General features: G+C 38.6%; 1 protein-coding gene across 1 annotated transcript in view; it reads right to left on the reverse strand.

Annotated features, from left to right (window-relative positions):
* The window catches only part of MYOZ2 (myozenin 2), a 32,654-nt gene extending 19,682 nt beyond the window's left edge, over window positions 1-12,972 (reverse strand). Inside the window, exons 1-2 of the mRNA XM_004594530.3 lie at window positions 12,860-12,972; window positions 318-487 (exon numbers count right to left, since the gene is read on the reverse strand). Coding sequence (XP_004594587.2) covers window positions 318-487; window positions 12,860-12,935 — 246 coding nt within the window. The 5' untranslated portion in view covers window positions 12,936-12,972. The remainder of the gene's footprint in view (window positions 1-317; window positions 488-12,859) is intronic.
* Window positions 12,973-14,839: the final 1,867 nt, after the last annotated feature.

Consider the following 14,839-nt stretch of genomic DNA (forward strand, 5'->3'; position numbering starts at 1 on the left):
ATGTTACTTCCTTCTAGAGCACGATGAGCTTTGGAAATGTTTCCATCACAAACATTTTCTACTGGCGATAAGATGTGGAAACTTCAAGTACATTTCTTTCCACTCCTTCTCCTCCTAGCAGAGTTGACCAGCTCATCAGTGCCAATTCCTATCAAACTGAAAGAAAATATGTTTGTTTCACACATAGCACTCCTTGCTTACCCACCTACACTATTCATTATTGTGGGGAAAAAAACAAACAAAAAATACATTTAGCAGAAGCAGCCAAATGAAAACATACAGAGTACTTGTTTGGGTACAAATTGAGATAGACCTACGTTTATTTGTGCTCTCGTCTCATACTGGAAATTTTCAAATGTGTATTTGTCAGACCTTCTCTGGCGCATCTTGAAGAGCCGGGCGCCACGGTTACTGAGATGGGATAACTCTTCCAGCATGATGTCTCTGGGGATGCTGACCTTCTTGCCCAGATCGATGCCATCCACATCTGTAAAACAATAGGCCCATGCGTGAAGACTTCAAGGCCAGCACTTCTTCCTGTTTTTCTAAATCTGCCATTTTTATCTTGCTAAACTTCATTGTGGTGATTACGAAGCAAGACCCTAAGTCAGACTGCCTTGGGTTAAATCCTCGTGATACAACTTTCTAACTACATGATCACACATTTGTTGTTTACTTTCTCTAAGGCTCAATTTCCTCATCTCTAAAATGTGGGTAATAATAATAATAACCACAAGAAAGGGTTGATAGGAGAATTAAATAAAATGCTTCAAATCAAACACTCTTTGTATGATACCCAGCACACAGAAAGAACATATAAAATTTTTCACTACTAGGAGTACAATTTAGTCTTCCAATATTTAGTGAGTTTTCAAACAGCACTGCTTCATCGTGATGTAAAGAGCATCGTTATTCATCCCACATTTTAATGTTTCAGCTTGAATTATCCATATTTACTGAAATACTTAACCTCCTACCTCATCCCCTTTCCCAGTCCCAGTCAAAACACTATCTATTGTGAATCCAGCACTGAGGAACCTGCATTAAGTAGGCAAGCAATAATTCTGTAACAGAAATCCTTCCAATCTAGCTAATACTGTTTCTGTAAAACCCTTCTCTAAAAATTTCTGTTCATGATTGTTGGCACCTTGTCTGTATTTCCTTAGCACTGTATTCTTGACTTTGATTTATGCTTTTCATTCTCTTTAGGTTTTAGTTTTTGTACCTCTTGTACTTAAACATCAGAAGTATTCGGTAAATGATTGTTATTTTCCATATTTAACACTGAAGAGTCGTTTCAAAATTCTAAAGCAGTAAAACTCCTCCACTTGGTTTTTAAAAATCTGGAATGTAATGTATAACCCACAGAGTCTTCTTGCCACTGCTGACAGCTTTTAAATGCACTGGAATTAAAACTGGGCACTAATTTTCAATAATTTTGATTGATTGAGGCAGAATTCTTGGATGATGTGACAAAATGAGCCAGTCACTAGACTGTTGGGAGTGTTTAGCATAAAACAATAGAAGTACTTCCTATATTTTCTCCTCATTTTGATTTCCAAAATTCAATTTGTTTACATGCTTGCAGATCATGTCAAGACTCCCACTTCAAGGCTGGAGCAGTGAGCTGCAGGGTTAAGCCACCACTTGCTTAATACCCACATCCTGTATCAGGAGTGGTGGTTCTGGATCCTAGCTCATATGCTTCCTGTCCAGTTTCCTGCTAATGCTATTGGGAAGGAAGAGAGATGGCCCAAAGGATTGGGCCCTGTCACCCACAAGGGAGACTGTTCACTTTCCAGACCTCTGGCTTCAGCCTACTCCTACCTTAGTCATTGGGGCCATCTGGGGAGTGAACCAAGGTATGTAAGATCTCTTTATCTTGCTATGTTTCCCTCTCTGTCGTTTTGCCTTTAAAATAAATAAAAATGAATCTCTTTTAAAAAGACTTGCACTTTTTGGAAGATAGAGTAGATGTATTTTTCCCTGCATATCTACTAAGCACAACAAATACACCTTAAAACTATGTATAAAACAGAAATAAGAGGATTCTGGAAAGTTGAGAGAAGATAGACCAACCAGGGAGGCCAGGATCTTAGGAATAACATGTTGGGGAGTTCTCTAGATTTTCTTTAACTTCACATATCTGAGATTTGAAGATACTGGTTACCCAGGAGCAACAACAGGTGCAGAGGAAACTGACTAAAAGCCATGCTCTTTAGCCAAAGGGCCGGGAACGTAGCAACCAGGTAAAGCAGAAAACAGTTGAATAACTCCTCTACTTTTGTCAATCATCACTGGGGAAACATTTGCCTTACCACTGTTCAACAAAGATGGAGTGGGAAGCACAGAATTCTATACCCCGTGAGGCTATAGCATGCTTCCCTTTTATTCCCATGGGGTGGTGTCAAACAGGCCAAGCAGGAGACTGAGACTGCCATCCTTGTGGCGAGCAACAAGTGCTTCCCCCTGGCAGAGTTAGTGGTGATCACATGGGAACCAAAATGCTTCCCCTCCCAGTGTTAAGGAGCGTCCCATAAAAAGCTAGAAGTGTGGAATCCACACTTCTACCCCTTCCTAATGCAGTGCAGGACAGCTTTTTTCCAGCTTTCTGGGATACCAAAACAGGACAATCATCAAGGATAGCTGAAATAGCCCGTGGAAGAGGATAAGGGTATTTCACAGGTTCCTGGGATTGCCTAATGTCTCTACCAAGTGCTACAGGGAATATGCATCTTTGTTTATCTGCAAGTGATGTGAGTCTTTGCCACTTTGTATTAGAACATGACTAAAGGAACAGCTGGATTAGTGTTCAGCATATCTACTGTTCATTGTGATAGGGGGTAGGTTATCTTGACTTTTTATACTGGAATAAAAATACTACTGCCTTTTAAATCCCAAGAGGTAAAGGAAACTCACATTGCTTATACATTTGATATAACCCTATGGGAAAATAAAATCTCCACCTTGACAAGCGTCTGAAAAGCATCCAATTAGCAAAGAGAAAGAGTAGAATATTAGCACAGAACATTGAAGGCCACAGATTTTGTCCATCTAATTATTTTAAAATTGCACAGTCTATACCATGTAATCATGTATTACAAATAATGGTTTTGATAGGCAGGATCTAGGTACTCAGCTTGCATCTCCCACATGAGCAGCAGGGCCCAGCTACTTGAACCATCACCTGCTGTTTCCCACGGTGTCCATCAACAGGAAGCTGGAATTAGAAACAAAGCTAAGACTTTACCCCAGGCATTCTAATGTGGGTTACAGGTGTAATAAATGGCATCTTTTGAAAACATTTATTTATTTTTATTGGAAAGTCAGATATATCGAGATGAGGGAAGACAGAGAAGACCATCCATCTGTTGGTTCACTCCCAGGCAGCCGTAATGGCTGGTGCTGAGCCAGTCTGAAGCCTGGAGCCTTGAGTTTCTTCCGGGTCTCCCACATACTCAAGGCTTTGGACCATCTTCGATTGTTTTCCCAGGTCACAATTAGGGAGCTGAATGGGAAGTGGGATCACTGAGATTAAAATCAGTGCCCATCACCAAGGAATACATCCCAACTGCCAAGGATACCACGGGGAATTGGAGTGCCTTCGGAGGCCAAGAACTCTGAGGTCACCCACCCCATTTGGATCTACCACATGGGATAGAAAAAGCCCAAATCCTGCCTTGCAGGATCCAAGGTCATCTGAACGACTACCAGTAGCACTGAGCAGTCCCCAGAAACAGAAGAACAATAAACTTCCTTTGGGACTAGGGAGAGGAGCTTTCTCTGGTACTTGCCTGGTTCCAACTTTGGGTCCCCACTCTCTCTGGCAATGACCATCAGGATTGCTCCAGAAACCCCTCAAAACAAACAAGCAAATAAACAAATAAACTAGAATAGATAAGCAGAGAACAACAAGGAAAGCTTAGAATCAGACAGGAAACGGCCAGCGGAGATGCACTTATACCTCACTGGGTGGGACACAAAGATTAGTTACTCCTTACTGGGGTATTGAAGATTTCTCTGCACACCCCTCCTAAAAATGTTCACCTAAACTGTTGACATATGTCTGGTTAGAGTTATAGAATTAGACTACCCAAAAAACAACCAGGTTCAGCAAAATCACGTTTCAACGCTATAAACTGCTAAATGCTAAAATTAAAATAGACATGAGACAGCTAAATAGTAATCTATAGCCATTTTAAGATGCATAGAGCCCGGTTGTATATAAACTAATAATTGAAATGTCAATGTAGAAGTTACAGGATGTGGTTCAGAACTTACATTCTTTTTCTTTTTTTTTTTTCTTTTTCTCTTTTAACATATTGGTTACTCAATACCATGTCAACTAATTCCATAACGTTATAAATTGTTACTGATGTTATGTCGGGGCTTTTAATTGAATGGGATGATACTGCCGGCTCTACCTTCAGACCAGAGATGGTCTCCCCAAGAAACAGTTGAACTTATCTGGACAAGAAGATGCTGGACTTTATGCTTCGTAGATGCTTGCAATGAAAGAATCTCAACTGAACTTGAACTGTGGTAGTGCAACAAGGTGGAGGAATCCACCATGGGGGGTTTGGGGAGGGGCAGAGGAATCCCAGTACCTATAAAACTGTGCCACATAATGCAATGTAATCAACTAAAATAAAAATTTAAGTTAAAAAAATTAAAAAAAAATCAGTGCCCATATGGGATCCCAGCGTGTTCAAGGCGAGGACTTTAGCCACTAGGTTATTGCGCTGGGCCCCATAAATGGCATCTTAACTGCTGAACCAAACACTCAGCCCTAAATCATGTCTTTAAATGATTTTTTTTCCTGAAAAGCCTTTGTAATGACATATTTTGATGAAATAGGAAAGATCCTAGAGCAGACCCCCATTAGATAATTCAGGGATGACAGACTTCTCAGAAATGGATCTATCTCCTTGCTATTGAAATGCAAGTTTTCAGTAAGGAACCAGAACAGTAACATCATTTTTTTCTTCTCTTCCTTTTTGCTATCAGTGGGAGTAATGTGAGTCATCATAAACAGTTATATAAAAATAGAACAGCTGAAAGCAGGAATAACATGTTGATTTCTGTAAGTCCCAAACATCAAGTTATACAATGAGTTTAGTTCGGAGATGTCAAAAAAAATCTGAGAACATGTTCTCATTTTTTTTCTGACAGACCTCAGTATTAGTGATTCCATTAACATTTCTGGAATTATCATAATTTATAAGTAGATTTTGTCATGCTAACTCTTATTTTTTATTTTTTAAAGATTGATTTTAAAGGCAGAGTTACAGAGAGAGGAAGAAGAGAGAAGGGGGAAAAAAGAGAGAAAAAGAGGGACAGATTACTCCATCTACTGGTTCATTGTCTAGGTCACTGAGCCAGAGGTTTGGCCATCATTTGGGTCTTCCATGTGGATGACAGAAGCCCAGTGATTTGAACTATCTTCCACTGGTTTTCCAGGGCAATTAGTAGGGAAGTGAATTGCTGGTGTGGCAAGCTGAAGCTTTACCTGATATGCCACAATACTAGCCTCATTCTGGTTCTTGTGATTTACAGTAGATGGGGCTTGTGTTTGATGGACAATTAATCATCTATGAGATTGACCTAGAATAGACAGGTGATCTGACCTAGGCCAAGTAGAGTGAATGTCAGGACTTAGTATACAAATATTATTTTATAAATACTCTCTTTTCCTGCTAGGAATAAACAAGCAATTATATTGCCTTGAAAGTCGGTGCCAAGTAGTTTGTGGAATGATAGAACCAGCGATGGGCTGAAGCTTCCCCCAAGGAAATCAGAATAGAAACAAGGAAAGGGTCAATGTCTTGGTAGCACACTGCAGCCATTGAATCATCTCTGAACTTCTCTATTATTAGAGCCAGTAAACTTCCTTTATTTTCTTAATTTTACTTATTTTTATTATTATCATTTTATGATACAGTTCCGTAGGTGCTGGGATTTCCCTTATTCCCTCCCTAACACCCTCCCCCTTCACTGAGTCCCCCTATATCATTACTATAGTATAGTTCTTCATACACAGTCATATGTTCATCATTGCAGGCACAGACAATGGCAGAGAGTCCAGCATCCTATTGTCAAGATATAGTAAACAGTTTCATTGGGAGTTCATCTTTGGAAGTAGAGATGCATACTGCATTGTATCCTCACATCTGGATATGACAGTCCCCATTACACAGTTACTATACATCCCCTTATGAAAAGCCACAATACAAAATCAATGACAGGAAGAAAAATAGAAATTTACAATGCCATGAAGTTAAATAACAGGCTACTGAATGACTAATGTGTCGCTGAAGAAATGAAAAAGAAAATCAAGAACCTTCTTGAAGAAAATGATGCTTCTGTATGATCTATACATCATAGCAGAATTTAATCAGAAGAAAGTGTTTTGAAGAGATGAAGTTAACAAAAAAAATGTCAAAATCCATGAGATGTAGCTTCCACTGATCTTTGTTGGTGAAATGTGTCTCCTGTAGGCGACAAAAGGATGAGTTTTGTTTTTTGATCCAGTCTACTAATCTTTGATGTTTGATTGAGGAGTTTAAGCTGTTCACATTCAGGGCTAATATAATGGGTGGTAATTTGGTTCTGTCATTTTAGCAATGGGTTGTTCATTGATTTAGTGTTCTGTTGTTATTTTACTGGGATGATCTTTGCATTTGCCTTTGGTTTTGGTGGGTGCGATTCCTAACTTCTTATATTGTTTAAGCTAGTTGTTGTCTGATTCTTGTTACTTGCAACTTAAATTATAGCAAAAAGGGAAGATGGCAGAGGCATAAAAGATGGATGTACCCCTCACGGTAGTCTCATTTGGGTTCAGTAGAAACATTCACTCTTCTTCAGCAATGCACTGCAGCCACCACTAACTTTCACAGAAACAGGCATGGGAACTTCAGCTGTCCTCAGTGGCTCAGCCACAAAATAGAATCTACAGGCACAATCATAGGTACTAATAAACGTATTTCATCACCAGAGAGGAGAATGAAAGACAAAAGTGGAAATAAGGGGGAAGATGCACTCAAACCTCTTTTCTTGTCTTAATACTTAATCCATCTCCCTTTTGCCTCAGTTTTGTCCCTCCTACATTATAGATAATACAAAGTGAGTTAATGGAAAGGCACTTTCGGTATTTCTGACCAGAAGCAATGAATACTAAATCTAGTAATGCACTAGAACTAGCTTGTACAGATTCACAGGAGTTGGTTGATAAAGTTTTCAGAATTCTGTTAGTCAAGTAGTTAAACTTAGTGAAAATATGCTTTTAAAATATATAGACTTACTAATTACATAGAGTACATTAAGAACAAAATCATAACTACAAAGTATCAATAGTAGTAATTCTACCCCACAGGCAGATACAAATCAACTCAGCAGCATGGGTGATAGTGGGAAGGATTGAAAGAACAGCCCATTGATAACTTTGTATTTATGGTTTTGTTGCCTTCCCTTCTCTTCTAATAGTCAAATTATGATGTCACTGGGACAGGAATCCCAGGACCATCTGTGAGTTGGGGAATCTCACCTACCATCCCTCACACTGCTTAAACTTCCCCAGTGAGGAATGCTGTCAACGGGACACTGATTCCAAGTTCAGCTGTTCCCTTCCCTGTTTTCCAAACCCCTGCACAGTGTCTTACTAGTATATTTAATCTCGCTGCCTGATAAATGATATGTCTTATTCAGGATACATATCCTTGTCCTCATGGCTTAGAAGGCTGTCTTTGTAACATTAGATCATCTATTGAAAATAATTTTGCTAGGCATACTTTCCTATTGCTGTCATCTATAGTGATGGTAGTACTTCATTTAGATTGTGGATCCAGCACACAGTGTATAAAGATACCCCAGTTACCACTAATTGTGATAGGACAAAAAAGCTTTTAAATCTATGTCCCCGTGTTCAGCTGGCAACTGCAGTTCTGATACAATGGGCAAACCACAGGGAGAGAGCTGGCTGAAGCTTATCACTTGGGGTGGGTTTATTGATTTATTTAACAACCTTATGATGATTAAGAGATTTGTTGTGTTTTTGTTTCTATTCTATTGTCTATATCATTACAGACAGCTTTCATGAATTAAATAAGAGTCTACAAAATACATATTGTTATGTAATATTGCATCTATTACGTATAACATAAAAGATCACAGTCTAGACTGGTTTTGAATAATGCCTAAAAAGAGTTCAATTGCTAAAAAAAGTTCTTACTGATTATTATCTTTACATAAATATAATTTTTAAACCACTCTGTGATTGTTTGCTTTGCTCTTTCATGTATCTTTGCCCCAATTTGAATTATAAGACTACTTTATAATTTTCACATATTTGCCACTACTGAAAATACTATCATGTAAATTTGGTATAAACCTATAAACATTTAAGAAATGAGGTGACTGAGGGCCTGGCACAGTGGCCTAGCAGCTAATAAGTCTTGCCTTGCATGCTATGGGATCCCATATGGGCGCCTGTTCTAATCTCTGCAGTCCCACTTCCCATCCAGCTCCCTGCTTGTGGCCTGGGAAAGCAGTCAAGGACGGCCCAAAGCCTTGGGACCTTACACCCGCATGGGAGGCCCCAAAGAGGCTGCAGGCTTCGGGCTTCGGATCAGCGCAACTCTGGCCGTTTTGGCTACTTGAGGAGTGAATCATCAGAGAGAAGATCTTCCTCTCTGTCTCTCCTCCTCTCTGTATATCTGCCTTTCCAATAACAATAAATAAATATATATATAAAAAAGAAATGAGGTGGCTGATGTATTGAATTATACAAATATTATCATTTAGCTTTTTCAAATGTGATACATCTTGAGCATCTTGGGGTAAAAAAGCATTCCAGGACACGGATAACAGAATAGTGTAGCCAGGATTAAGCACTGCAATTTCAACACTGGTATAAAATGCACTTTTACAAATGCCCAGCTCTCTGGTGGTAGTTTTCTAGGAAGCCTTGATAGAGGCTAGATGCTGCAAAAGTCTATGAGTTCGCAAGATATGGCTGCTTATCAGTTTTCAAAACAAGCAAACTTTCCTAGCTCAGGTTTTTCTTGACTTTATCCTACTTCAACTATGAAAAAACTAAACAAAACTAACGAACTTGAGCATTGAACATTGAGTTTTCCTCCCCCCTGAAAAAAAACCTTTAATATTTGATATGAGGTATTTAAGACCTTCCTGATAGATTTGAAAATCTTCAATTTAAGATTCATTCATAAAAGAAACACAAAAGGAATCTTCTAATCTTTCACCAGAAATTCTGGTCTTTGTACTTTTACAAAAGGCACACACAGTTTCTCTCACTGTTTTCATTTCCTTTGTTCCTAGCAGAGAAAATCAAATATACCGAAGTCTGAATTCAGCACATAGCACACAGAGTTTTAAAATCAGATTTTTTTTTGAGAAATTCAGCATTTTTCACTGACTAGTAAGAAATGTGATGCCTGGTCTGGAACCCAGGGTTCTTGATGCTCCATCAAAACAGCACTCCATTTAAAACATGGTCTTCCTGTTTTCAGACCACAAAGCTTAACTCCCTTCCTGAAGTTACAAAAATAATCTGTCCAGTGCTCTTCTATGCGCTGAGGAAAGCTGTTTGCCCATTCTGACGAGAAAAAAAACCAAACAGAAACATGACCCAAAAAAAGCCCTTCCAAGCCCAGGTGAGGAAAATGAAGGGTGACAGAAGTAGTCTTTTGTGGGACTGTGGGAATGTGGGACTGTGGTCTTTCCTACTTAGGATGCTCTTATTCTAAACTAGCAGCAAGAGCTGGGAAAAAATCAGGTAACGTCATTGTCCCAATTTATGCAGTTGTCTTTGTTGCAATTCCTTTCCGCTATCATTTCTAAACAAATACTAATTGCTCAGGAGTGTCTCTAATTTATCCATTTTAACGCCTCATGTCTGCATCTATCAGTTTGCTTATTGCTTCTCAACATTTTACTCTTCCCTATCAGTCTTCCATATGCAAGTTTCAGGTGAGTTATTGAGTGAGAAAGGAACATGGTTAATATTGGAAAGCATGTACAGATGGAGGGATAGATTGTACAGGGCTGGGGAGAGGCGGCTCTTACAATTACCTTTCTTGTCCCCACAACTAACTCATGCCTGGAGAATGGCAGGTTTTGCCTTTCTTTTCCAAAGATCATTGTTAGATGGCAGAAACCGTGGTTGAAACATTTTGTAGAAAGCACAGAGGTTTGTTGTACAATAGTGAACCCACCAAAATGTCACCACCTGCTGTACTCTTGCTAGTGTGATGATGCCCAGGTGACTAGGATGATGCCATGATGAGGACGAAGGCCACATGATGGCAAGGAAAGGAGAGTACACAGCCTTGGTGTGAGAGGATGCTTGGTATCTATTATTTGGTAGGGAAGTGATATGTTAGTTTGTGATATGTAACTCAACACCATGTCATGATGGATGCGTAAGAAGCCATCATTTGGAGTGCTATTAGCAGAAGCTGGGAATTATCTATCTTTCTAGAATTCATCAATAAGAATAGATTTTCTCTCCTAATGGAACAGGTGCTCAATGTACAACTCTCCCTCTTTGTTCTTATATATTCCCTACTGATCCACCTCAAAGACTCACCAGCTAGAATCTCTCTCCCCTACAAGAACTGAACTGAATTGGAGAACAACTGGCCTAGCCCATTGATTGCCGAATTTCCTTCTCCAGGTTAGAAGTGTTTGCAGAATGATTATAATAAATAAATGGGGCTCGGCAGTGTGGCCTAGTGGCTAAGGTCCTCGCCTTGATCCCATATGGCTGCTGGTTCTAATCCTGGCAGCTCCACTTCCTCTCTATCTCTCCTCCTCTCAGTATATCTGACTTTGTAATAAAAATAAAATAAAATAAAATAAATAAATAAATAAATAAATGAAACACAATACTGAATGTCCCTCTCTGTTTATTTCCACAAAGGGTTATGCAATTCAAATTTCATTCATTTGGTCTTAAAATTAATATCCAAACAGTTGACCCTCATTATCTTAAAGTATCCAGATTTTAGCATCCAGATTTTGAAAGTTTGCAGAATTATTGTCAAGGAAAGTTTCCTCTGAAGTTCATGTCTCATTTCTACAAACTTAGAGTGTTTCTTCCCTAACTTCAGGTCTCTAAGCATCATGAAGTTTACTGTCAACTTCCATACTTTCAGAGGAAAGTTCAACCCTTGAGCTCTTTCATAAGGTGCTGCAGATATTTAATCCAGACAGTAAAGAGTCTGATTATGCCTGTGTTATCTGGAATGCCTGACATCCCAACAAAGGCAGAACATGTAACTCCTGACCTCTCCCAGCGATGCCAGGAGGACTCCAGCTGGCTTGACAGGGCTAGTGTTTACTGGGGATGAGATAGTAGTTCTGAATAGCTTTCTCCCCTTGGGATATTTTCTTTTCTTTGTTTCATAAAAATGATGTTTATTTAAAAAAAAGAAGAAGAAGAAGAAAAAGAAAATACTTGTCCTATAGGCCTAGATCAGTGCAGCACTCAGAAAAATTCAATACATAATTTAGGCTGGGAATATATTACACAAACTGTTAGATTTGATGATAATGCAATCAGCAAGTGATGACTCATTCAAAGTCTAGTTTTTAGGTAAACAATTTAGTCTCAAATTCAAGTGATAGTATCTGACTTTTGCCTTGTAGATCAAGAAAACTATACAATTTCAAGTAAACCACCTAAAGCAGGAAATACAGAGAAGAATAGAAATGGAACAGACACACAAGTTTTGAAACTTTATATGGGTACCAAGACTTTTCAGTATATTATTTAGAATTATTCTCATTTTATTACAAACTAGTTTGACATCACACTAAAACATGGCAATGAAGTATATCCAGTACAGACCCTTATGAAATGACTACATTGAACCAGAGATTATTTAAAAGTCCTTGATCTGTTCTGATGAGCTTGCTTTATAGGAGCTACAACATGGTACTCAATCCCATTTCCAGCTGTCTCCCTCAGGTCACATGCTTTTACCTTCCAAAGTGGTTGTGGTGAATGGCTACATTCCTTGTCAATAGAGAAAAATAGGAAGGCATTCTGGAAATTCCACAAATATATCTGTACTGGCCCAAATACATCCTTCAAAGAATCTAGATATTTTACTTCCTTAGCTTTTAAAATTGTTGCTATCCTTTTTTTTCATGAGCAAAACTGAATTTGCTTCATAACAACCAAAATGCAAAATATAAAGCATTGATTTCTAAACCTACTTGCCAGATTTTTTTAACTTCAGAATAGAATATTACCTTGCATCTATTGCATATTTAAAATTTTTCAAACAATGCCTTATGCTTTCTTAAAATTTATAAATGAAAGTAGTTTTGCAAGTAAAATGCCTTAATAAATCACTAACCATATATAGGGGCTAGTTTCAGAGCTAAGTAAATAGGCAACGCATATAAAGTCCAACTTAACTAATAATTGTTGCTTTTAAAAAACAATGACAGAGCCTATTTGGAATGTTATGAACTGCAAGGTGAAAGAAATCAAGGTAGGCTGTATTGATAGACAAGGAAGAAAAAATTTTATGAGAACTGTCCAGAAAATAGAGAGTGCTAATAACTTATAACGTGAAAGGCAAGCCAAGTAGAATGTACATCAGCTGTCAGATTGCTTCATTCCCTTTCCAGCAGTTGTTCATCTGAAAATAGCTTTCAAATGAGGAGGGATGACTACAAAAGGATTAGTTGCCATAGGCTTCCCTAAGTCCCTTAGAGCTCCAGGTTTGTCATGGACAGAACAGCAAGAATTTCAAGGCAGTAAACTCTAGAATATTAAATAGCATCAGGGAGGAGCTACATTAACGCTATGAAAGGTTTTTAGTAATACCATTTCCATGGATTTCCTTCATGATGGCGGATGCTTGCTGTTTCGACTGCTTCATCAAGGTGTTATGTGATAGCATGGTGTTTTGTTCCCTGTGGGAAATAAAGGGACATTATTGAGGCCACCTGAAGAACTCAGAGTGTTGTGTCATCATCCTTTTGAAAGAGAATGCCTTTGGTCTTTATTAAGGATTTGTTATTGTTTTCCACTGAGAAATTTAAATATGCATTTGTTGTACAGTGAAAAAATGTGTCACAGTGAACAGAGGATGATAGAGTTTCACACCCAGAATTATATGTTCATTAGTACAATGACCATCAGGCAATGAAAGACAATGAAAGAGCTGGCCTCCTATTTCCTCCCTCCCTCTTTTCTACTGCTTATATTAAGCTGTCATTGTTTCCTTCAATTGTACCAGCATCATAACACATCAATTCCAGCAAACTGTAGGATTGAAGGAGACACCAGATTAAACCAGAACTCTTCTGTGGTAATAGTTTAATACTGGCATCAACAGCTGTCCTTTCAAGCAAAGAATGCCCATTTATGAGTCACAACTCTGAATCGCCTTGCACAACTGACTAATAAAACATGTAAGGAAACAATATACTTACCTTACTTCTAGACTGTGCTTTTCAGCAAGGATGAATCCCACTTGTGGAGGAGGACTCTGGAGATGGACTATGGATGGCACTTGGGCCCGATGGTTTTTATCCTTGAACCTGGGACAGCATGGTCCCCAGCTCTGACTCAAACTGAGGACTGAGCCTTTCTGAAGAGACTGGCATCCAGCTGACATCAAGTGACTATTTATAGCACCAAATACTTTAGCTACTCATATCTTCCTGGCGAAAGCGAGGAACAGGCAAAGATTAAGCTCTCTCCATTGTGTTTCTAGTTTGTGAGACAGTTGCATGAAATGTTCATTCATTGGGACACTGAAACATTGCAGAAAGCTTTTATTGAACACCTTCTGTTTGAACAGATAGTAGCCAAAAGAGACTTTAAAAAACTTTTTGACATGTAGTTCTTCTGTTCCATCCCAGTTGAGGTGACAAGACACACACACATAAATTAGAATGAGATATTAATCATAGTTAGCTTGAACACTATGTGTAATATATATGGATATTTCAGAAGAAAGAAAGCAATGTGAAGTTAACCAATGGAGCCAGCCCTTAAACAGGTATTGGAATTTAAGCCAGAACAATAAGTGATCTCTGGTGAAGTACAAGAGCATCTTTAAATGGACTCTAAGGGTTTGGACCAAGAAACCATATGGAAGTTTAGATTCATGACTGGATCATGTCCTTTGTTTTGTTTTTTTCAGATGTGTTTTATTACTTATTTGAAAGGCACAGTCTCTCAAATAACCACAACAGCTGGAGCTGAGCCAAACTGAACCTAGCACCCTAGAACTCCATCCTAGTCTTCCGTGAGAGTGGCAGGGTCCAAACACTCAGACCTTCTTCCATGGCTTTCCCAAGTGCATTCAGAGGTCTGGATCTCAAGTGGAGTAGCTGGGACTTGAATCAACCTTCATGTGAAATGATCAGTCACTACTAGATCTGAGATATCATGGACTTCTATTTGATGGAGTGATAGGATAAAAGGTTAGAAAAGTAAGTCATGTCATCTTCGTTGTTGGTTTACACTGAAGCATGCTTCTGTCTGTACCATTCTCCACTTCTTGGAATATGCTTACCCAGATTGCTTACTCCTTCAAGCATTAAAAACTCTGCTTAAATATCATTCTTCATAAAATTCTTCCCCAAGTACCCTGTCAAAAATAATAATTATAATCACACATTGCCAGTCTCTAGTCACCTACTGTGCATCATTTTCCTCCTCCTCCTCCTCTTTTTTCTTACTCCTCTTTTTTCTTATTCTTTTACTGAAGCCCAATGGAGTGACAGAAAACTCCAAAAACAAAAACTTAACCAACAACAACAACAACCAAAAAAACAAATCAAAAAAAGATAG

Source organism: Ochotona princeps, chromosome 7, assembly GCF_030435755.1.
Source record: "Ochotona princeps isolate mOchPri1 chromosome 7, mOchPri1.hap1, whole genome shotgun sequence".
Taxonomy (NCBI): domain Eukaryota; kingdom Metazoa; phylum Chordata; class Mammalia; order Lagomorpha; family Ochotonidae; genus Ochotona; species Ochotona princeps.